At 38.3% G+C, this 24611-nt stretch overlaps 1 protein-coding gene across 3 annotated transcripts in view; it reads right to left on the reverse strand.

The window, feature by feature from the left end:
• MAST2 (microtubule associated serine/threonine kinase 2) overlaps positions 1–24611 on the reverse strand; it is a 202063-nt gene that overhangs the window by 38545 nt on the left and 138907 nt on the right. For all 3 annotated transcript variants that reach the window (XM_012649041.1, XM_012649042.1, XM_012649040.1), the window contains exon 5: positions 22151–22242. In XM_012649041.1, the coding sequence (XP_012504495.1) occupies positions 22151–22242 (92 nt within the window). The remainder of the gene's footprint in view (positions 1–22150; positions 22243–24611) is intronic.

Raw genomic sequence — 24611 nt, forward strand, 5'->3', positions numbered from 1 at the left:
CTGTAGTCCTAGCCACCTGGGAGGCTGAGGTAGGAGGAGGATTGCTTGAGCCCAGGAGTTTGAGGTTACAGTAAGCTATGATCCCAACACTGCACTCCAGCCTGAGCAGCAGAGTGAGACCTTGTGTTAAAAGAAAAAAAAAAAAAAGAAAAGATGATCAACATCATTTATCACAAGAAATTACAAATTAAAAACACAATTGGATACTCATACACAACCACTAGAATGGATAAAAAACTGACAATGCCTAATGCTGGTGAGGATGGACAACAGGAACTCTTGTCATGGTCAGCAGGAATAAAAAATGGTACAGCTACTTTGGAAGAAAGTTTGGCAGTTTCTTACAAAGCTAAACTTAGTCTTGCCATACAGTCTAGCAATTGCACTAAGTAATTACTCAACTGAGTTGAAAACATTTGTCTACACAAAAACCTGAACATGAATGTGTATAGCAGCTTTATTTGTAATTGTCAAAAACCAGAAGCAATCAAGATGTCCTTCAATAGACAAATGAATGGATAAACATACTTTGGTACATCCATACAATAGAATATCATTCAGTAATATAAATAAACAAGCTATCAACCTACAAAAAGGCAGGAACCTTGAACACATACTGCTAAGTGAAAGAAGCCAACCTGAAAAGGCTGTATATTGTATGATTCCAATCATATGGCATTTTGGAAAAAAGGCAAAACTATGCACACAGTAAGACAATCAGTGCTTGCCACTGGGGAGGGGAGAAGATGAGGGATAAATGGGTGAGGCACCAATACTTTAAGGGCAATAAATCTGTTCTGTATGATGCTGTAATGGTGAGTACATGACATTATGCATTTGTCAAAACCTATAGAACTTTACAACATAGTGAGGTAAGCAATTTTTTTAAGGCCTTGATTTGTTACCACTAAAAGCAAATTTTCTTTATTTCTTTTTTTTTTTAATGGGGGGCTGTAACACTTGGGGGCTGTGCCTGCCCTGTCCTCTCTCCCCCAGAGAGAGAAAGAGAGAGAAGGAAAGGACGGGAACCCCCAAGCCACCTTCCCCACTGGGCCTTCCTAAAAGCAAATTTTAAACAAATCACTTATGAGGTCAGGGGATCCCCAGGGAAGAATGCTGAATGTGACAAGAGAATCTAACTGAATTACAAATGTATGAAACAATTTCGTTAATTTTATTAAAAGGGGTAGAGGGAAAAGTGCTGATCTAAGAAACTCTAGGAATAAATGGAGTCTATAAGACTAAATGCAAAAGAACTACACATAAATACGGAACCCAAGTCAATAAAGTTGTTTCTCACAACGGTATGGGTTAATAATTCTGACACTGCTATACATGTATACTGGAATTGAATAATTTAAGTATAAGAATGGCAAATGGTGGGACCCAGGTTTCTCACTGTTGGACTGGAAATTTACAGACCAGCAAAGGGAAGAAGCTAAAATGATCCGTATGATAATGGATTAGAGTCAGAGACAGCAGAAAGAGCCTGGCCAACAGGGAGAGACTCTGTCTCACAAAGAAAAGAAAAGAGCAGAAAACTATTGAAAAACTGTAGAACAAACATTCTTTTCAAGTGGATATGGAATATTTACTAAGAAAGATCATGTTCTAGGCCATAAAACAAAACTCAACAAATTTAAAAAGGATTCAAGCCATATAAAATATGTTTTCTGACCACAGTGAAATTCAATTAGAAATCAATAACAGAAAGATCTCGGGAAAATCCCCACATATTTGGAAACTAAACAACACACTTTAGAATAATTTCTGGGTTGAAGAAGAAATCAAAAGGAAAATTAGAAAAGTATGATAAAAATGAAAACTATAACATGTCAGACTACTAAAGCAGTTCTTTTTTTCCCTAAAATAAAAAGTTTATTTTAAAAAGAGACAATAACCAAGGAAACAACAACAAAACAAACTTTGTGCATTAAAAAACAAAACAGAACCCAAAAAACTATGTAAAAAGAAAACAAAAATCTCAGGGCCGCCCCAACACTTTATGCAAAAGGGAAGGTAAGCCTGGCACACGTGAAGGACTGGTTCCACAGATCATTCACTAAGGACATTCCTTGTTGGCCTCCCATAAGCAAGGACATGCAAATTGTAACTTTGGGTCTGCAGGTTATGTCCAGCTCCTAAAACTAAAGTCTGTTTGATTCCACACTAATAATGAATTACAAGTTTATCACAAGCAGCAGAACAGAGACAAGATAGGATTAGACATTCTTCCACCTACCCAGGAACACCTACGTAATTGACACTTCCTTCATTCCCTTTTTCTCTTCTTTTGTTTTTTTAAATTTCAAAAAATTTAGAGGGTACAAACATTTTTTATTACATGGATGAACTGTATCATGCTGAAGTCAGAGCTTTTCATTGTACCCGTCACCAGAACAGTGTACACTGTACTGGTAGGCAGAATTTTATCCCTCACCTCCCTCCTACCCTCCCCCTTCTTAGTTTTCAATGTCCATTACACCACTTTATGATCATATATATCCCTCGTTTATCTCAAACTTATAAGTGAAAACATATGGTATTTGTTTTTCTTGAGATATTTCACTTAGGATAATGGTCTGTAGTTCCACCCAAGTTGCTGCAAAAGATGTTATTTCACTTTTTATGGCTGAGTAGTACTCCATGGTGGGTGTGTGTGTGTGTGTGTGTGTGTGTGTGTGTGTGTGTATACATACCACATTTTCTTTATCTGCTCATCCACTGATTGAAGCAGTTTTTAGAGGAGAAATTATATGACTACATATCTATATTAGAAAAGAAAGACTCAATTCAATGACCTTAGTTTCTATCTTAAGAAATTAGAAAAAGAGCAAATGAAACCCAGAAAAAGGAAATCATAAAGCTCAAAGTAGAAATCAAGTAATAAGAAACAACCAGAAATAGAGAAAATTAAGAAAACCATGCACAGAGATCAATAAAATTAAAACCCCAGACAGACTCATCAGGAAAAAAAAAAGAGAAGACACAAATTACCAAAATCAGGAATGAGAAAGGTGACATCCCTATGGATTCTACAGATATCAGAAAAATGACAAGGCAGTATTTTGAACAACTATATGTTAATTAATTTGGCAACTCAGATGAGACTGAAAAATTCCTTGAAAGATATAAACTACCAAAGCTAACTCAGAAAGAAATAGATAACCTAAACAAGTCCTATATCAATTAAAGAAATTAAATTTATAATTTAAAACCTTACCACAAAGAAAACTCCAGGTTCAGATGGTTTCACTGGAGAATTCTCCAAACATTCAAGGAAGAAATAATAACAATTTTACACAAATTCTTCCAGAAAATTGAACAAGAAGGAATACTTTCCAACTCATACTATGAGTTCTGTATTACCGTGACACCAAACCAGACTAAAACATTATAGGAAAACTACAGACCAATATCCCTTATGAATACAGATGCATACATTCTTAAAATTTCAGCAAACCAAATACAAAAATATATAAAAAGGCTAATACATCATGACCAAGTAGCATTTATCTCAGGAATTCAGGTTGGTTTAAAATCTGAAAATCAATCAATATAACTCACTACTTAATAGGCTAATAAAGGAAAAAACCTATCATCTCACCAGCTGCAGAAAAAGCATTTGACAAAAATCCAACAACAATTTTTGATAAAAACTTTCAGCACTCTAGGAATAGGATACATTCTTAAGTTGATAAAGGGTACCTATGACAAACCTATAGCTAACACTGCAGTAACAGTAAAGACAAAATGTTCTAAGATCAGGAACAAGGAAAGGATGTCTGTGCTCACCATTTCATTCAAAATTGTACTGGAGGATCCAGTCCAGTGGAAGAAGGCAAGTTGTCTTGATTTATGGACAACATGAATATTTATGAAGAAAATCCAACAAAACTTTAACAAAGCTACTAGAATAGGTGAGTTAGCAAAGGGCTGCAGGATGTAAGATAAACATATGAGCAAAAATCAATTATATTACTAGCAATAATCAGAAATTAAAAATAATACCATTTACAGTTGCATAAAAATGGGGTACTTAGTGACAAATCTCACAAAGGATGTACAAGAACTACACAAAACACTGCTGAGAGAAATTAAAGATGACCTAAATAAATGGAGAAATAAACCATATTCATGGCTTAGAAGACTCAATATTGGTAAGAAGTCAATTGTCTCCTAATCTACAGATTCAGCACAACCCCAATCAAAATCCCAGCTGCCTTTTTGATAATCTGATCTCAAAATTTATATGGAAATCCAAAGGACAAAAAGCCAGACAAAAAACGAAGTATATACTTTGTAATTCCATTTAAATAAAATTCTACCAAATTCAAAGTAATCTATAAGCAACAAAAAGCAGACCAGTGGTTCTCTGGAGATGGAAGGAGTTACAAAACGACATGAGGAAACTTTAAGAGATTATAGGTATATTCGCTATTTTGATTGTGGTGATTTTTTCACGGATGTATATACATATGTCAAAAATTATCAAACTGTATACTTTGAATATTGTATGTCCATTATATCTCAATGAAATCTGTCTTAAAATAATTCTAAATAATATAAGTAAAACATATATTTTAAATATTTTATTTTAGTCATGGTACAAAAAAAAGTTTTTACTCTTTTTTGAGAGTCAAATGTAATTGAAGAGGGCTCATATTTTTAGAAATCGTAGGTCTGAATCCCCTTCTGGTTTTGTTTTTAAATTTAGATTTTTGACTTGGTTTTATTACAGATAAAAAATAAACCTTGCAAAGACATGTAGCTCCCAATGGAAGAAGTGTATTGATGGCTCTATTTATTAAATAATGATACTCGTTTTTCAATTCCCTCCAAAGGATGATAAATTTCTATGTTCTGTGATATCAGCAGTTTTTCTTAGAAACCAAGAGAGAGGCATTATAGTTTTATATTTTTAACATATAGGTTCAAAATTGATTGAGCCTTTCATTTGGAAGATTAGAAACATTATTTCCAATGTTAAATGGTAAATTTATCAGTTTTTAAAGGTGGCATAATTTTTGTCAACAAAAATCACATATAGATGAGAACATTTCCAAATATCCATTTTGAAAATGCTTTCTCCATAGCACAAATTCCTCTCAAAATGTAGCTTCTTTTTCACTCAATGTTAAAATATCACACTCATCCTTAAAAGATAGACTATAAGTATTAATATTTACGCCAGCCCCCAAATATCTCCTAGGCAGCATACTACTAAAAACCACTTGTTAGCACAGCAAAGGTGAGAAAATTTGAAACACTTAACATTTTGTACAAGAAAAATGCATCACATTATTTAGTTTGGCCATTCTTTCAAGTAATTTGCCATAAGACACCCAATAAATTTCCTTCTTGTACAACACATCATCAAAGGTCCCTCTACACCTATATTGTAAAAATTCAATACTGAAGTATGTGGCAATATGCTGAAGGGTATGAATAACAAAGGGTATATCATGGAATTCTATTCTTTTTTCATGATACATCATGTACAACTTACAACACAGTATGACATATGGAGCTAATGAGGGTACCATTGTCAATCCATATCTTAAGTGCTGGTAAAGCCTAATTCTTATTTTTTATGATAAAAAAATGAGAAGAAGTATTAATATATTCCCCCTACATTGAAACAGATCATCTTCAGGGATGCTCTTTGGAAATGTTGCTATTGAAAAGTTCTACATAGTAGGATGACAGGCACAAACTAATGTATTAGAAAAAGTGTCCAGCTCCAAAATTTTGAACGGATTGAAAGAGAAAAGGAGTTTGGGAGTTTCTTCAATAAGCCAAATGAAAAGTGATTAGGACCTCCATAAGGTCATGACAATAAAATCAGAATGTGTTCATCTAGAGTTAGTTTAAACAGCTTCTATATGAAAGACTTTTTCTGAGTCTTAAATTGAATCCTTGATGATATATATCTACCAGAACTAAAGGCATCATACAGTAAATATTTATTCCAGTATAAATAATAAGTACTGTAAGTAGTATATGTATTAATTTATCAATTAATAATTGATTTTTAAAGCTCATACATTTGTTGATTAGAATTTTTTAGAGCTGACTCACAATTCAACATTTTATATATCAAATATGGCCAATGTCGGAGAAAAGAAATGACTTTCAAGTTATGGAGTTGTTGCCAGGACATCCCAAAAGACAGACCACTGTGTGTGACGAAAATCTCTGGCAAAAAGCATCTGTAGTGCAAGGGGAAATAATGATGGATTCCCACCAACTGGAAGCTGACAATGTAATAAACAAGCATTCCTTCCAATGGGCCAGGCTCCAATAGACTTTTATTCTGACACTACCTCAAACTGGGTGTACTGCAATTCAACTCTGACACCACCCACATGGAGTTAGCACAGACCCCACAGGTTAAGAGCAAAGTCCTCAACAAGACTGCCTCATTTCCAACACCAGCTGTGAGGCTTAGGGGAGAAGGTCCCCGAGACCACCTGCACTTCTGACTAACTAGCTGTAAATTCAGGAGTTCTCATGGCCTCAGGTTCAATTATTCACCAGAACGACTCGCACAACTCAGGAACACACCATATTTATTATTACAGTTTTATTATAAAGGGTACACACAGCGAGAGTGAGGTTTGGGAGAGAAAGCAGAGCTCCTGTGCCCTCTCCTTGTGGAATCAGGGAGTGTCACCTCTTGACACATAAATATGTTCACCAACCAGGAAACTCTACTGAGCTTAGGTTGTCCAGAGTTTTTGTTTTTATTTTATGACATAGGCATGACTGATTAAATGACTGGCTAAACAACTGAACTCATCTCCCAGCGCCTATCTCCTTTTCTCGGAGGACAGGCTGGCCCAAGGTTCCAACCCTCTAGTAATGTGGTTGGTCTTTTTAGTGACCAGTACCCGTCTTGACACTATCTAGTGGCTCATCATGAGTCACCTCATTAGACAACCCTACAGCCTCAGGAAATTCCAGGGTTTTTACAGGCTCTGTGCCTGGAACTTGGATGCTAAGGCCTAAAAAGGCATAATCTTTATTGTGTTTTTATTTCTCCAATATTCACTTCACCATAAAAAGGCCAAAATTATTACCACTTTTAAGTCTGTGGCAGAATACAATCAATAATTTGAATTGGTCTTATTTTGGAGGAGGGAAGGTTAAGACATTAGAATACTTATATTTTGAAGAAAATATTTAAACTATTTTTTTGTTTTGTTTAGAGGTAGGGTCTTGCTCTGTTGCCCAGGCTGGAGTGCAGCAATGCGATCATAGCTCATTGCAGCTTCCAACTCCTGGGCTCAATCGATCCTCAGCCTCAGCCTCAGCCCCCCAAGTAGCTGCAATTACAGGCACGTACCACCAACACAGGCCTAAACTGATTCTTATTAATGACTTACATTCACAATGCTAGCCCTAGAAAAATCACATCATTGAGAAGATTCCTTCCTCAAAGACAATGAGAAATGGCTCAACAGGACAAAAAAATCTGATGGAAAATCCAGCAGCCCAACAAGCTTTTTCTACTTTATCAAGCAATTTAGCAGTTGCAGGATATAGTTCAAAGGCAAGTAATTATCCATTCCAGAGAAACAAGTTATAATGAATCAACAAACTACATAAAACTGGGAGCAGCCAGTTGACCTTGAACCAGCTGCTTCATTTACACAATCACAAAGGAATATAACTATATAGCAAGCACCTGTGTGAACACCATCCAGGTCAACAATGCCATCTTCCGAAAGCCCTCTACATGATCCTTTCAATTAAAATCCTTCCCTTTCCCCCAAGTAAGGTCAACGCCATCCTAACTTTTATGACAATCATTTCCTTTTAGCTTTACCAACTAAATATGCATCTCTAAACACTCGAGTTTAGTTCTTTTCTCTCATATAATTTAAAAAAGTGAGATGTAATTCATACATAAAATTCACCCTTTTAAAATGTACAGTTTAGTGGATTTTAGTATATTTACAAAGTTGTGCCACTATAATCCCTATATAATTCCAGAACATTTTTATCACCCAAAAAAGAAACTCTGTGCTTGTTACAAGCAGTCACTTCTCATTCTCCTCTACCCAAACCCCTGGCAACCACCAATATACTTTGTGTCTCTATGGAGTTGCCTATTTTGGACATTTCATAGAAATGGAATTATTCACTATGTGGCCTTTTGTGTTCCAGTTAGTCTGTTTTTGAACTTTACATGAGAAAATGCCAAACTGTTTTTGCAAAATAGTTTTACTCATTTATATTCCCATCAGCAGTGCTTAAGGGTTACTATCATTTCACACACTTCCCTACACTCGGTTTTGTCTCTCTTTAAGCCATTATTGGTGGTCATACATGGTATCTCTTTGTGATTTTATTTTGCATTTCTGTAATTACTAATGAGCTTAAAGTATCTTTCCATGCATTTTTTGGCCATTTAGATTTCTTCTTTGTGAACTGCCTGTTCAAGTCTCTTAGCCATTTTTAAATCATACTATCTTTTTATTTTAATATATAGGAGTTCCTTCAATATTTTGAATCCAAGCCCTTTGCCAGTTTTATGTGTCACAATTCTCTTCCCCTGGCCGGGCATGGTGTGGCTCATGCCTGTAATCCAAGCATTCTGGGGAGGCCGAGGCAGGAGGATAGCTTGAGGTCAGGAGTTCAAGACCAGCCTGAGAGAGAGTGAGACCCCATCTCTACCAAAAATAGAAAAAATTAGCTGGGTGTGGTGGCATACGCGCATAGTCCCGGCTCCTCCGGAGGCTGAGGCAGGAGGATCACTTGAGCCCAGGAGTTTGAGGTTGCTGTGAGCTAGGCTGATGCCACAGCACTCTAGCCCGGGCAACAGAGCGAGACTCTGTCTCAAAAAAAAAAAAAAAAAAAATTCTCTTCTCCCACTTTGTGGCTTGTCTTTTCACTCTTTTCATGGTGTTTTTTGATAACTAGAAATTCTTAATTTTAATGTTGTCAAATTTACTAATCTTATCCTTTATGTCCTTTGTTTTAAAAAAAATTCCCTATCTTAAGCACAAGAAGACATTCTCCTGTATACCTTCTACAAGTTTACTATTTTATCTTTTACATTTAAACCTACCATTCATCTGGAATTGATGTTTGTGAAGAGTCAAGCTTTTCAATTTCTCCATAGGGACATCTAATTGTTCCAGTACCACTTAATGGAAAGAACATTTTTGCTCTACAGTGCCACCTTTGTCACAAATCAAGTGCCCTAATCTGTGAGGATTTGTTTCTGGGCTCTTCATCCTTCCCCTAAATCTATTCTTCCTATCAGTATTCCTTATTAATCACTCACATAGGAAATCAGAAGATAATCAATCCACACCCTACTGATTTAGCCACCTACATTTTTCTCATATTCATTTATTTTCCCCATTTCGAACACTGCTCTAACATCTTTTTTTTTTTTTTTTTTGAGATAGGGGCTCACTCTGTTGCCTGGGCTAGAGTGCAGTGGTGTCATCATAGCTCACTGCAGTCTCAAACTTCTGGGCTCAAGTGATCCTCCTGCCTCAGCCACCCAAAGTGCTAGGATTATAGCCACCTCGCCCGGCTTCCCAACATCTTGACAGTGGTAATGGCCTCTTAACTGGCCTTCCAACTGCCAGCACTGCCCTCATTTAATAAGCTTTATTTTAATATTTCTAATCATACAATTCAAGAATTATATTCTCATGGCAAAAAAAAAAAAAAAAGGAGCAAGTTGAAATAAGTGAAAGCTCTTCTTTTACTTTTCTTCATCAGTGGTAACCACTGTTAGAATAATGTGGTTTTTATTTTTCCAGACTTTTCCTTGCATTCTTTTTTTTTTTGAGACAGAGTCTCACTCTTTTGCCCGGGCTAGAGTGAGTGCCATGGTGTCAGCCTAGCTCACAGCAACCTCAAACTCCTGGGCTCAAGCGATCCTCCTGCCTCAGCCTCCCGAGTAGCTGGGACTACAGGCATGTGCCACCATGCCCAGCTAATTTTTCTGTATATTTTTAGTTGTCCAATTAATTTCTTTCTATTTTTAGTAGAGACGGGGTCTTGCTCTTGCTCAGGCTGGTTTCTAACTCCTGAGCTCAAACAATCCGCCCGCCTGCTAGGATTACAGGCGTGAGCCACCGCGCCCGGCCCTTGCATTCTTATTAAATCTATTTTCTGCACTCCTTCAAGAATCAAATTTGACCATGTCAACCTACACTTTCCTGTTTCAAACCTTCAAACATCTACTTTTTAGATTAAGAAATAACCTTTGGAAAATCTGATAAACACTCTCCACAAGAAAATGAACATAGGTATATATATTAAATAGGGAATATAATTTTAGGAGGTGTATGGAGCTCCTAAAACTATCCATAGTACTCAGATCTTAGGTAAAAAGAAATTCATGCCACGGGACACTAATACCTCAACCCTTCAGCACTGCATATAGCCCTCCATGACCTTCTGCCTACCCATCCACTTCCAATTAGCACTTTATAATCTAGAATACAGATTATAATGGTCTATACTTTTCATGTTCTAAACATACCATCCTATTTGATACTTAAAGAACTTTTCCTTTTCTTGGAATGAGCCTTCTACCATCCTTCAATGAGCTAACTCCGAAAAGAACATCTTGCTTAAGTGACTAGCTTGGGGAGCTCAACCTTACTTTTGTACTCCCGAGCACCCTGGACATCCATTTAGCACAGCCCTTAACATATCAGTTGAAACATGACTGTCCCCTGTGGACACAGTGATAGCTGCTTTCACACACTCCTGTGGCACTGGACCTAGAGGTGGGGTAAACATCCTGTTGGCTCCTCATTCCCTCTTCTAGGCATTCTCCACCTACTTTCTCCATAAAAACACTCAGGTCTGAGATCACGTCATCAGACTGTATCGACCAAGGCCCCTCCTTGCTGAAGTCACATACACACCTTTGGGACACTCCCTTCACTCATAAAAGATTCTTCCTCCTGCATCACTGACATTCTTTTTTTTAAATTCTAAATTATAGTTTTATTTGTATTTAAAAATACATTTGGAAATTCTGCATATGCCCATGATCACATGATCAAGCTTATTTTCAATGCACAAGCTTATTTTCAATGCATTTTCAATGCACAAATTTTGATGACATGGTTTGCTCTGACAAGTCGTTTTTCAAGCTGAACATCAAAATTGGGAAAGTCCTGTAGATTTCCATGGATCTGCTGCTGATGACGTATACTGCTTCCTTGCTAATGCTGATGGATGACTTTCATCAGCCTTTTATCACCTGAACAGTTCCGACCGTAATGATAGTAACTGTAAGCTGATGCAGCTGTGGTGAAAGCTGTAAAACACCACAGTACTGAAGATAAATGCTACTGACATTCTCTTTATCGTGATTTCTGTCAGGATTGATTATAACATTCTCACAGATGATCTTTCCAATATCCTAGCCTCTATTAGAAGTTTCTAGAGAAAGCCACACAAAAACCTGACTAGACTCACTTTATGTTTATGATTACAAACTTTAGCTCTTCATAGGGCCAGAAATCAGACAACATTTCTGAAGTGCATTCTTTCTCCCTTTTTTTTTTTTTTTTTTTTTTTTGAGACAGACTCTTGCTCTGTTGCCTTGGGTAGAGCGCAGTAGTGTCAGCCTAGCTCACTGCAACCTCAAACTCCTGGGCTCAAGCGATCCTCCTGCCTCAGCCTCCTGAGTAGCTGGAACTACAGGTGGTCTTGCTCTTGCTCAGGCTGGTCTTGAACTCCTAACCTCAAGCAATCCTCCTGCCTCGGCCTTCCAGAGTGCTAGTATTACAGGCGTGAGTCACCTCACCCAGCCTCTCATCTTTGCATTTCATTCCTGCTCTTTCTTAAAGCAAAACTCCTTCAACAAACTGTTTACAGTTACTATCTCCATTTTCTTTTTCCGTTTCTTTCTTGATTCTCCAATTAGGTTTTGCCCCTACCATTCCATCAAAATAGCTAATCAGTGTCAACAATGACATCACATTGCTACATCCCACTGGCAATTCTCAGACCTCATCTCACTTGATCTGTCTACACCATTTGGTTCAGGTGATCTCTCTGTATTCCTTGAAATACTCTTTTTATGTGTCTTCCAGGACACCACACTTTCTAAGTTTTCCTCTATTTTTTGGCCTCTCTTCATTCCCCTGACTTATAAAAACCGGAATGTCCCAGGGCCCAGTCCTTGTACCTTTAGCCCTTTCCGTCTATGCTCACTCCCTAGGTGATCACGTCCGACACACAGTTTTAAAATCTTTTTATATGTTGAAAGTCCAACATTTTTATCTGCAGCCCTTTTTCCCTGAAACCAGGACAAACATATTGAATTACTCATACAAATGTCTACAAACATCTCAGTGCAGTTATGTAAGGGTCCCAAGGACTGGATGTCTTGGGAGCAAATGATTGTTTTTCAGGGGTGGGGTGTCTAGATGGCGCAAACTAGAAAGATTGGAGGCAGTGCTTAGAAGCAGGAAGAAGGAAATTGAATTATGGAGACAAGGTCTACAGTACAGATCAACGGCATAAGTGATTGAGGTAGGGTGGAGGAGAAGTTCACTCGAGGACAGGGAGTTCTAAGAATGGAAAGTCCTAAGAACTGGAAAAATCGATTATGAGTACAATGAAACCATCAAGAACAACACAGCAGTAAAACTGATGAAATTAACAGGTGTCAAGAACTAAAATTTTTACAACTGCTGTGTGTGGAAGATTTTTACAGTTGTAATGATGGGTATTAAGTGATATAATGTAATGGTATAAGATTCAAAGTCTGAGGTGATGAGGGGGAGGAGAAGGAGAATAATGACAAGGCAAAGAAGATACCCACTCTGACTCCGAGACCCAGTGTATGAGGTTGTGGGAGAGAAAAGAGCTAACACTCAGGCAAGCTGCAGGACGATCAGTGTTCTACCCTCTCCTTCTCCTGTGATTACACTGCAACAAGAAGAAGAAGGGAACGTCAAAGAACTGGAAAATATAGGAGATTCTGCTGGTAATGGACTGTGAATTCCAAAGGGTACATGGAAGGGTTTCAAGAGTCAGGGAGGGATGAGAGGAAGTGACAGAAGAGGGGACATTCAGAGGTTTATATGAATTAAGAGTGCATGGGGAGGTGAGTAACCTACGGGTTACTGTGGTGACTGACATACATAGGAATAAGGGATAATGAAACTAATCCAAGTGGATTTATGGCAGAGAGAAGTGAGGAGGCTGCAAATGTTAGGGGGTAAAGACAGGCAAATTACTGAGTGTAGGGGAAGCAACCAGCCATCATATGACTTGCCACCACTCTTTGGGACTGCCCAATTAGTGCCCTGGCTCTGGAACATTCCCTTATATGAAAGCTGTATGCTGAGCTGTCACTTGGCCTCAGATTCTTCTTCCTTATTAGGAGAAACTTTTCCCCTGTTCTGGGTACGCAGTGAACTTCCTTGTATTGCTTAAGTGTATGTGTCATACGGCACCTGGCCAGCCCCACCAGTGTATCTCCCGCCATGGGATGGGAACAGGATCTTTGCCTGCAGCATGAGAGGGGTGTGTGCAGTTCATCACCCTCTACAGGCTACTGGAGGGACCCAATGGTCACAGAAGACTGGTGCACACTATAGATGCTGATCTTGCTGCGTCTCTTCCCTTTCTGTGAGCTAAGTGTCTTGTATGTTGAGTGCTCCTTAGACACTCCAAACCCAAAGAAGATGCAGTGAGCTGAAGTCTGTGTGTTCCTACTGGTGGGTGGCATTGTTATGGTCTCTGATGTCCTCACAGTGGGGGTCTTGACCCAGAATGGCAGCTGGATCCTCCTACTCAACACTGAGACTAGAGCTTGACCTTGGATGATAGGGACTGAATCTTTTTTTTTTTTTTAGGTTACTTTTCTTTTTGTAGAGAGGGGGTCTCAATATTGCCCAGGCTGATCTCAAACTCCTGGGCTCAAGTGATCTTCCCACCTCAGCCTCCCAAAGTGCTGGGATTACAGGTGTTGAGGCACCATACTGGCCTTATGACACACTCTTACTTTCAATATACTAGTTTAAAATCAGCTAAATGATATGTAACAAACATCATTAAAACATGCATGCCCTCTGACCTATTGATCCTATTCCTAAAAATTTATACAGTACATTCCAAGACTCAGCAATTCCATGCCTACATATAAATGCTAGAAAGTCTCTGTACATATATACAAAACGAATATGAGGAAGATGTTTGTTGTAGTGTTGACTATAATAGCGAAAAAGTGAAAACAATCTAAATGTCTGTGCTGGTTATCAATTTAATCCTGTTCAGTTCCAAATTCATCCTCTAATACTTGTTTTTCGATAAAGGAGAGAATTCCCCCCTCCTCTTTTTCTTTTAAAAGCCAGGTTCTTGCTCTGTCAGAGGCTGGAGTGCAGTGGTGCAATCATAGTGCACTGTAGCCTCAAACTCCTGGGCTCAAGCGATCCTCCCGCCTCAGCCTCCTAAGCAGCTGGGACTACAGGTGCCCTTTACCACGCCTGGCTTGGAAAGGATTCATTTAAGCATTTACCCTTTATAGTGAGTACAATGTTAACTTTCTCAGTAGCAGGTGTTGGAGGGATGTAAGCAGAAGGAAGAGGCTCCTGGTGCTAATTCTAACAACTGCATCTTCAGTCAGCGGTGTGGGCATGAGGACAGGCAGCGGTGCCCTTTCCACAGCTCTACGTACGAGGACACCATGTGCTTCAGGCCTGCCCCCACTGACTTCTTCTGCTCATATGCTCCACCCCCATCCCAGGGAGTTTGTCTTCCATACCACCTGAGGGCACAAAATGTGCTCTAGACCCCCACTCACAGCAACCCCCCTTTCTCTGCAGGCCTGACCACTGGCTATGACTTGCCTGTGCTCCAGGGGGCTGCCTTACTGCTCAGTGACTGGACCAGCTCTGGCCTGCACAAACCAGAAAACATCTCTGCCATCCAGTGGGCTGTAACTACATACTCTCCAACAAAGTCTGAGTCCAGCCTAGAGAGTCCTTCCAAGTTGGTTCCCCCTTGGGCATCCCTTCCTTTCAGCTCTAAGGCCCCTTATAGAGTTCTCTTACATGTTAAAGTTACTTGCTTATTATCATAGTTTATATCCTTTCTATTAAACTTCGCATGTTTAAATCGCTGGTTTCTATCTCCCCACTGGACTCAGACAGATACAATGTCCATGAATAAGAAAATGAATATGTAAACTGTTGTACAGTTATACAATGGAATATTCTACAGGTAAAAAAAAATTAAATGAACTGGCTTCTGGTTTCTGATCTGGCATGTAAAGAGCTTAGGTACTGCCACTCTGTCTTACCAAGTAAAAAGCTGAACAAAATGTAAAATCAACTGTTCTTAGATCTGTCAGAGAACTGAGGTCACAGGACAAATCACTGCCCCTAAAACTAGAAAGACAGGCAGACACAAAGGATCATAATCACAAGCAGATGTCTCCACAGGAACTGGTGATGGGGTAGGGAAACCTGAACTGTAACTGATGAATTGTCTGAGGCTTGGTGTAGACTACACTGAGAGCTAAAAATTCCAAGGGGACCTATGGAAGGCCCCCCATTTTTGTCAGTTTTATCCACAGGAGTTCTACCATGTCCTCACAGCAAAATTTCCTAATGATTCCAGCAGGGGAAGGGGAAAAGGCACCATTTTGAAATAGGTCAGAATACTCTCTTCTTCTGAACAAGGCCTGCCCTAGGGAGAAACAATTTTATTACTGCCTAACATGCTGGGGTTTTAACAGGGCCTACTCTACCTAGAGGAAGGGGAATACCCAACTCCAGCCACGTACAGCCTTCCTGTCCCACCCAACTGCGGGGGATGGGGGTGAGAAGCATAGTGAAGTTCATAGCCTAACAGAGGCTCACCAAAGATGAGACCTACTCACAGGACTACAGGATGCTTCCCCTGCCCTCATGCCTTACCCACTACCTCACTGAAGGCCTACTTACCGCAGTTACTTATACCCAGTACATTATGTCCACCTTTCAACAAAAAGTTACAAAGCATACTAAAAGGCAAAAAAAAAATAGAGTTTGAAGAGGTAGAACAGGCATCAGAACCAGAATCAGACATGGTAGGAATGTTAGAATTAACAGACAAATTTTTTAAAATTATGATTAATTATGCTAAAAGCTTTAATAGAAAAAGTAGACAACACACAAGAACAGATGGATAATGTAAGCAGAGAGATGGTAATTCTAGGAAAGAATCAAAAGAAAATGCTAGAGATCAAAAACATGTAACAGAACTGAAGAAAGCCTTTGATGGGCTCATTAGTAGACTGGACATGGCTGAGGAAAGAATCTGTGAGCTTGAGGATATGACAATAGAAACTTCCAAAACTGAAAAGCAAAGAAAAAAAAAAACTGAAAAAAAAATGAATGGAATATTGAAGAGCTGTGGGACAACTAAAAAAGGTATAATATACAGGTGACAGGAATACAGGAAGGAGAAGAAAAAGAGAAAGAAACAGAAGAATTATATGGAACAATAATGATTGAAAATTTCCCCAAATTAGCACCAGACACCAAGCCACAGGTTCAGGGAGCTCAGAAAACACCAAGCAGGATAAATTAAAAAAAAAATTATACCTAAGCATATCATACTCAAATCATAGAAAATCAAACATAAAGGAAAAATCTTAAAAGAAGCCAGAGGGGAAAAAACCCTTACCTATAGAACAAAGACAAGAATTACATCCAAATTCTCCTTAGGAACTACACAAGCATGAAAACAGTGCAGTGAAACATTAAAAGTGTCGAGAGAAAAAAACCCAAAAAAACCTGACCAACCTAAAATTCTGTATTCTGTGAAATATCCTTCAAAAGTAAAGGAGAGGTGTGTGTGTGTGTGTGAGTGTGTGTGTTTTCACAAAAAAAAAAAAAAAAAAGTAAAGGAGAAGTAAAGACTTTCTCAAACAAAATATGAGGGAATTTGATACCAGTATAACTGTCTTGCAAGAAATGTTGTCTACAAAGAAAGAAAATTATATAGGTGAGAAATTGAGCTCTACATAAAGAGAGAAAGTATCAGAGTAGGTAAAATAAAAACTTCTATTTTTCTTATTCTTAATTCACCTAACAGATAACAGTTTGTTCAAAATGATACAGGTTGACTATCCCTTATCTGAAACGCTTGGGATCAGAAGTGTTTCAGATTTTGAATTTTTCCAACTTTTGGAATATTTCGATTACGCCTTCTGCTTAAGCATCCCAAACCTGAAAATCCTAAATGTTCCAATGAGCATTTCCTTTGAGTGTCACACTGGTGCTCAAAAAGTTTCAAATTTTGAAGCATCTTAGATTTTCAGATTTTCAAATTTGGGATGCTCAATCTGTAATAGCAACAATGTCTTTGATTATATTAATATATGTGTATATATATATATATATATATACACACACACACACATATATATCACACACACACATATATGCATATGCAGGTGGATTTGAATTACAGTTGACCCTTTGACACAGGTTTGAAATGCATGGATCCACTTATATGCAGATTTTTCTCAATAAAAGTTACAGTGAGTGTGCCTGCCTCACTTGCTTCCCCTTCCTCCATCTCTTCGACCTTGCCACTCCTGAGACAGCAAGACCAAACCCCTCCTCTTCCACCATGTTCTCAATGTAAACATGATAAGGATGAATACCTTTTTAATGACCCACTTCCACTTAAACAGCAAATACATTTTCTCTTCCTATGCGTTTCTTAACATTTTCTTTCCTTGACCTGACTTTATTGTAACTATACAGTCTATAATACATATACAAAACATATGTTAATCAACTGTTTATGTTACTGGTAAGGCTCCTGGTCAACAGTAAGTAGGCTATTAGTAGTTAAGTTTTTGGGAAGATTTATATCCAGATTTTTGACTGCATGGATGTTAGCACCCCAAACCCACAATGTTCAAGGGTCAACTTTACTTTGTAAATTTATGTTGCAAAACTCTGGGGCAACCATTTAAAAAAAAGTGTAACTGATATGCTAAGAAATGAAATAAAATGCCCCATTAAAACCACAAAAAAAGAAGAACATGGAAGACAAAAAATAAAAACAAAGAATAAAAAAAGGTAAAACATATGGTAGATACAAATCCAACTGTATCAATAATCACCTGAAACATCAATGGTCTAAAGACACCAGTTAAAAAACAGAAATTCCAGCCTGTGCAACACAGCGGATTCCATTTCTACAAAAAATTAAGGAGATAAAAAATTAGCCAGGTATGGTGATGTGTGCCTATAGTCCCTGCTATTCAGAAGGCTGAGGTAGGAGGATTGCTTGAGCCCAGGAGTTTGAGGTTGCAGTGAGCTATGATGACGCCACTATACTCAACGCAGGACTACGGAAGGAGACTCTGTCCCCCGCCAAAAAAAGACAAGAGGTTGTCAGAGTGGATCAAAAAAATAAGATCCAACTATATGTTGTCTACAAGAAACCCACTTTAAAGATAAACACATATATAGATTAAAAGTAAAGGATGGAGAAAGATATACCATACTAACACAAATCAGAGTAAGGAAAGTTATCAAGGATAAAGGGGGCCTTATATAATGATAAAAGGGTCCATTCTCCAAGAAGATACAACATTACTTAATGTGTACATGCCTAACAGCAGAGCATAAAAATACATAAGGCAAAACTTACAAAACTGAAAGGAGTAATACACAAATCCCCTATTATAGCTGGAGACTTTAATACCCTTCTATCAGAAATGAACAGACCCAGCAAGTAGAAAAATTACAAGAACACAGCTGAACCCAACAGTATCATCAATTAACTGAATATAACTGACATCTATACAGTACTTTACCCAACAACAGATTACATATTCTTCTCAACCTCACATGGAACATTCACCAAAATAGACCACATTCTGGGCCATAAAACACACCTTAACAAATTTAAAAGAATAGAAATCATTCAATGTCTGTTCTTAGACTACAATGAAATTAAATAAGAAATTAATAATAGAAAGATAGCTGGCAAATCCCCAAATACCTGAAAATTAAACAACATACTTCTATTTAACACATCATCGAATAAGAAATGTCAAAAGAAATTTTGAAATATTTTGAGCTATATGAAAATGAAAATACAACTTATCAAAATACGTGCGATGCAGTGAAGGCAGTCCTTAAAAGGAAATTCATACAATGGAATACATATATTAGAAAAGAAGATCTAAAGTCAATAACCTAAGTGTCCACATTAAGAGACTAGGAAAAGAGCAAACTAAATCCCCTATAGGCAGAAGAATAGAAAGAATTAAAACTAGGGAAGAAATCAATGAAATTAAACACAGAAAATCAACAGAGAAAATCAACAAAACCAAAAGCTGGTTGTTTGAAAAGATCAGTAAGACAAGCCTCTAGCTAGACTACTTAAGGAAAAAAGAGAGAAGACAAATTACTCATATATTATGAATAACGCTATACCCACAAATTTGATAATCTACATCAAATAGACCACAGCAGCTTTACTGACAATTGACAAAACTTGATTCCCCAGCTATAGGAAGGGGAAGAAAAACAAACAAAGAAACAAATGAAAAACTTGAAAGCAACCAACAGATCCTTCAGTAGGTGAGTGAATAAACTGTGGTATATCCAGACAATAAAATATTATTCAGTGCTAAAAATAAATGAACTATCAAGCCATGAAAAAACATGGAGGAAACTTAAATACCTATTACTAAGTGAAACAAGTCAATCTGAAAAGATTACATACTGTATGATTCCAACTATATAACTATATGACATTCTGGAAAAGGCAAAACTATGAAGACAATAAAAAGATTAGTGGATGCCAGAGGTCAAGGGGAGAGAGGGATGACAGAGCACAGACAACTTTTAGGGCAGTGAAAATACTCTATATGATACACGTCATTATAAATTTGTCCAAATATATAGAATGTATACCACCAATAATGTAAACTACTGACTAAGTAAAAATGTGTCAGTCATAACAAATGTACCACTCTGGTAGAGAATATTGATAATGGCGAGACTGTGCATGTGTGTGTCGGGGGGTACAAGGTATATCTCTGCACCTTCCACCATTTCGCTGTGAACCTAAAATTATACTAAAAAATAAAGTTTATTAATTAAAAAAATAAACTAGGAAATGTCATTTCCAGAATGGCTAAGTGCCTACTGAACTGATCTTACTAAAGCTGTAACCTACTTACATGTAATACTTATCTAATAATCTACTTATATATAGTAGGTATTCAATACCAAATTGAACTGTAGGAAATAAATGAACCTACTTTCAAATTAACAGGACTCATTCAACAGATTCAAGACTTAAATGTGAAGTTAAAGGGTCTTAGAACATCCTATGTATGCGAATTTCAGTATGTATAAGATTTGAGGATATAATCTAATGTCATGCTTGATCTGTACCGAATAATTAGTGCTGCCTTTCTCAACAGCTGGATAAGTAAAGTCTACGCCATGGATTTGGCTTTTACATCACTTCTTCCACTCCGGATTTTCTGCAGTGATTTGCTGAGAGATGATGAAGATGCCACTAACATTTATGAAGCACTAAGCATGTTATACAAATTAACTCAAAGCCAGAGTCCACAGACACAGGCAGGCTGCAAAGACCAGGTGGTGTTTATTCTCAATCAAAGCCACTTAAGTAGGGAAGATTTAGTTCTAAACTCTAACTGCCAGGAATCTAAATAGAGAAATAATCATCTCAGAGAAGAGAAGCCAGTAGTTCATTACTGCCCAGTACTCACATTACAGTTGTGAAACTATATACAAGGCCTAGACTTGCTAAATTTATTTCTGTATAAGGAAAAGGCAATGCCAGATGTATGCTGAGTTTTTACAAAGTTCTAGGGTAGGATATGCTATTTGAGCTAATCCAGCTAAATTCAGTAAATTTTTTTGTAGGAAAGTACCTAAGCACAATGAGAGCTTTGCTTTAAGGTCAAGTATGTCTCCAATTCCCTGGGATTCCTGTACTCTTTGTGATGTCTTCAAATGTGACAGCTAGTGCTCAAGCTAGGGTTTAGAGAGTCTGAGCCCAAGGAGGTAAGACCCTTCTCCCAAGGCCAAATTTCAGTTTCAGAATCACCCTCAAATAACTATTCCACATACACCCTTACTTTCTCCTTCCAAAGACTCAGTAAACTGTGGGCAAGGAGAAAAACCCTAGGAGAGTGGACCTGTCTTATTTCAGCTTGATGTCAATCTCTTTCACTGCTTTGATACTTCCCTTTCATTGCCCAAAGATAGACAAGGTCCTGGCTTATGACAACAGTATTCACAGTTTACCACACCCAGGTAGCAACCTCTAAACAGGGCTTCCTATGGTTCTAGGCCTGCTTCATTTTCACTAATCCTAGGTTTACAACTTCCAGTGTAGCAATAAACAGCATAGTAGCAGCAGCACCTTCTGCAAAGTTGGGTCCCCTGCGGTGCAAGAACACATTGTCTAGACCAAAAGACTCCCCTAATGCAAATGAAATCTTCCTTCCGCCCCTCTCTTGGGAGGCAGAGTGTGCCTGAGTCAATGCAAGTCCCATAGTTTTTATATATTCCTCAGTAAGAGGGAAGTAAATCAGTCCTTACACTGCCTGGAGGAACCCATACTCCAGATGGAGCAGAGTCTAAATGCTTAAGGACATTTGCTTTAATTCCAGTATGTGAAATCAATGACAGCATGACACAAATATTCCCTCTTGCTTGTTTTGTCTCCTAGTCTAATGGGGGAAAGTTAACAGGAGTCCCATGAGACAGAAAATCCTTTCTGCGAGCCCTGATCCTTGGGCATGGTAGGATAAAATGTTAATGATCCCTTCATCACATGGCCCAGGATAACTGGAGCCATAACCCACTAAAAGCCGTTAGAACAGAGGCCATGGACCCAGGATACATACCTGGCCCCAAGATATGTATAAGACTAAAATGAATATTGAGAGAATAAGTAAGAAACAGCTAAGAGTCAAAAGCAGACAGCTCATTCTCCTACGGAAAGTAAGCCCATGAGCTCTATGCTTCAATCAGCCAAGTGAAGTGACAATGTAATAATGTACTGAACTGCACAAAGTAAGAAGTAGTAAAGAAATTGGGCATCTGTGGCCACTCATTCATTCAACCCTTCTTATCCTTCAGGCACTCACCTGTGTGGCCATGGAGGGGTGAGTGTGGCCGTGGTAGTGTAGGTGATGTGTTAGAGGTCACAATCAAGCTCTTGCGGTTACTTGTCCGACAACTGCAATGAAAACAAAATGTCAGTTACAACAGGGCCACATCATGGGCCTGGAGATCTTGAGTGGCTGTCAAGGAACAAAAGAGTGACACCATACTGGACAGTATACTGCTTTGAACTGAACTGGGTCAGCAATCACTGTCTGCACCAGTCAGACTCAATAATTCACTGTATTTCACCTTGGAATAACTTTTGCCACTGTCTTGACTTTTATCTTGTGCTGCCATTGTACTTTTCTATTGTTTAGGTTTGCTTTCCAAACAAACACAAGGTGCTCCCTAAGGGCAACAATCATGTTTTAAATGATATCTAATGAAGAATGACTATGCAAATTTGATTTATAAAATAAAAAACACAAGTTAAAATATTCTCATGTCTCACAGAACATGCCTGGATTTCTTCTATAAAACTGGCTTTCCATTACACATTAATGCCTGAGGCCTTTTCTTGTGGTTGAAGAAAACTCAATTATGATAAAAAGTCATTTCATGCAACATTTGTTACTGAAAAGTTTATATAAATTTATTTGAAAGTCAGCCTATCTTTTAAAGGCATTAGGAAAGTTTATCATTGATAGTCATCCAAATAAATAGTCATTGAACATCTACTATGCATCAGGCACTGTTCTAGGTTCTAGGGAAGCAGCAGGGAACAAGACAAAGTCTCTGTCCTCATAACTGGAGTGAAGAATGCTATGGGAAAAGATAGAGAGGCGGGGTACTGAGATAAGAACAAATTTGGTATGTTCAAGAAATAGCAAAGTAGTCAGAGACTTCCAGCCACCAGCCACTGAGCCAGGCCTTAAACCACCACCTGGGCTCCCCAGTAGGAGAAAGAGGAAGGCCAGGAGGGAAAGAAGTGGTTTGGGGACAATGCACAGAGGGGCCCAAAGTAAGCGGTCATCAAATATTACCTATCATTAATAGTCCTCCTATACCACGGTTAAGACCATAAATAAATAGTACAAAAAAAAAAGAAATAGCAAAGTAGTCAAGAGTGGGTGGTGGTAAGGGAGAATGACAGGAAGGACAGGAAAAGACACAGGTTATAGAAGCTATGGTGTAGGCCACAGTCAGACACCGCAGGGCTGGTAGATTGTCATAAGGAGCTATTGAAAATGTGACAAGAAACTGCCAGAGGGATTGAAGTCAATCTCAAGAAAGATTATGATTAGAAATGGTTACCATCTTCTCCTAAGGAACTATCAGGAGGAATCCAATCACGCCCACACCCCAAATTACCTCAGTCACCATCAAATGTCCAAGCCTCCCATTCTAACTTGACATAGTCCCCCACTACCCCTGGACCTTTCAGAAAAGCTTAACCTGTGCCTCCTTGAGTTCAACTGCCTATACCCTCAATTCCTTTTCTAAAACTTTGCTTTAAATTCTGTCTCTAACTGAAACCTTGCTATCTTCCAAGGACACCAGAGTCCTGGTGAAATTCCAACCCTTCTAAACCTAACTTTCCAACTATTTTGCAACTGCAGCTGGGAACTAAGGGTGACTGAAGAAAAACCCAGAATCATGTTGGCTGGTGTCTCTTTATATTTACAGTGACAAACATTAAGTGGGGTCCTCATTATTTTCTGCCAATCTTACTACATTTACCTAGGTAATGTGCTCACTCTCTTTCCAAGACAACTAATTCACATCTTCTCCTCAAATCTCCAATACCCTCCCTTCCCCAAATCTCTGCCAACTTTGATTTTTATTTAACTGAAGGTGGGGGATAGTAGTATTACAAAAATCTATATCCATATACTCTATTTTCCCACCTGTAGTAAGAACAGGAAACGATGTTTCTACCAAAATTGACTCCCTTTCTCAAGGAGTGTATACTTGCACTGCCCTCCCTCCATTCTCTCTGGCACCATGAATTTCTACTTTCTAAAAAAGTAGAAATCGGCTGGGCACAGTAGAAACCTACATGGGCAACACAGCAAGTTCATGCCTCTAAAAAAATTTTAAAAATTAGTCAGGCGTGGTGGTGCCTGCCTGTAGTCCCAGCTACTCTGGAGGCTGAGGCAGGAGGATCACTTGAGTCCAGGAGTTGGAGGTTGCAGTGAGCTATGATGATGCCACTATAATATAGCCTGGGAAACAGAGCAAGACCTTGTCTCAAGAAAGAAAAAAACATATATAAATGTTCTAAATACACAGCCAATTAAGGCAGAGATTGTCAAATTGGATAAAACAGCAGGATCTAACTATATGCTATTAATTACTTGTGATAGCCAAAAACTGGAAACTATCCCCAATGTCCACTGACAGGTGAATGATCGTATAACTACACAATAGAATACTACTCAGCAATAACAAGGAATGAACTATGGATTCACACATGAATGAATCTCAAAAATAATTATGCTG

Source organism: Propithecus coquereli, unplaced genomic scaffold, assembly GCF_000956105.1.
Source record: "Propithecus coquereli isolate 6110/MARCELLA unplaced genomic scaffold, Pcoq_1.0 Scaffold299, whole genome shotgun sequence".
NCBI lineage: Eukaryota > Metazoa > Chordata > Mammalia > Primates > Indriidae > Propithecus > Propithecus coquereli.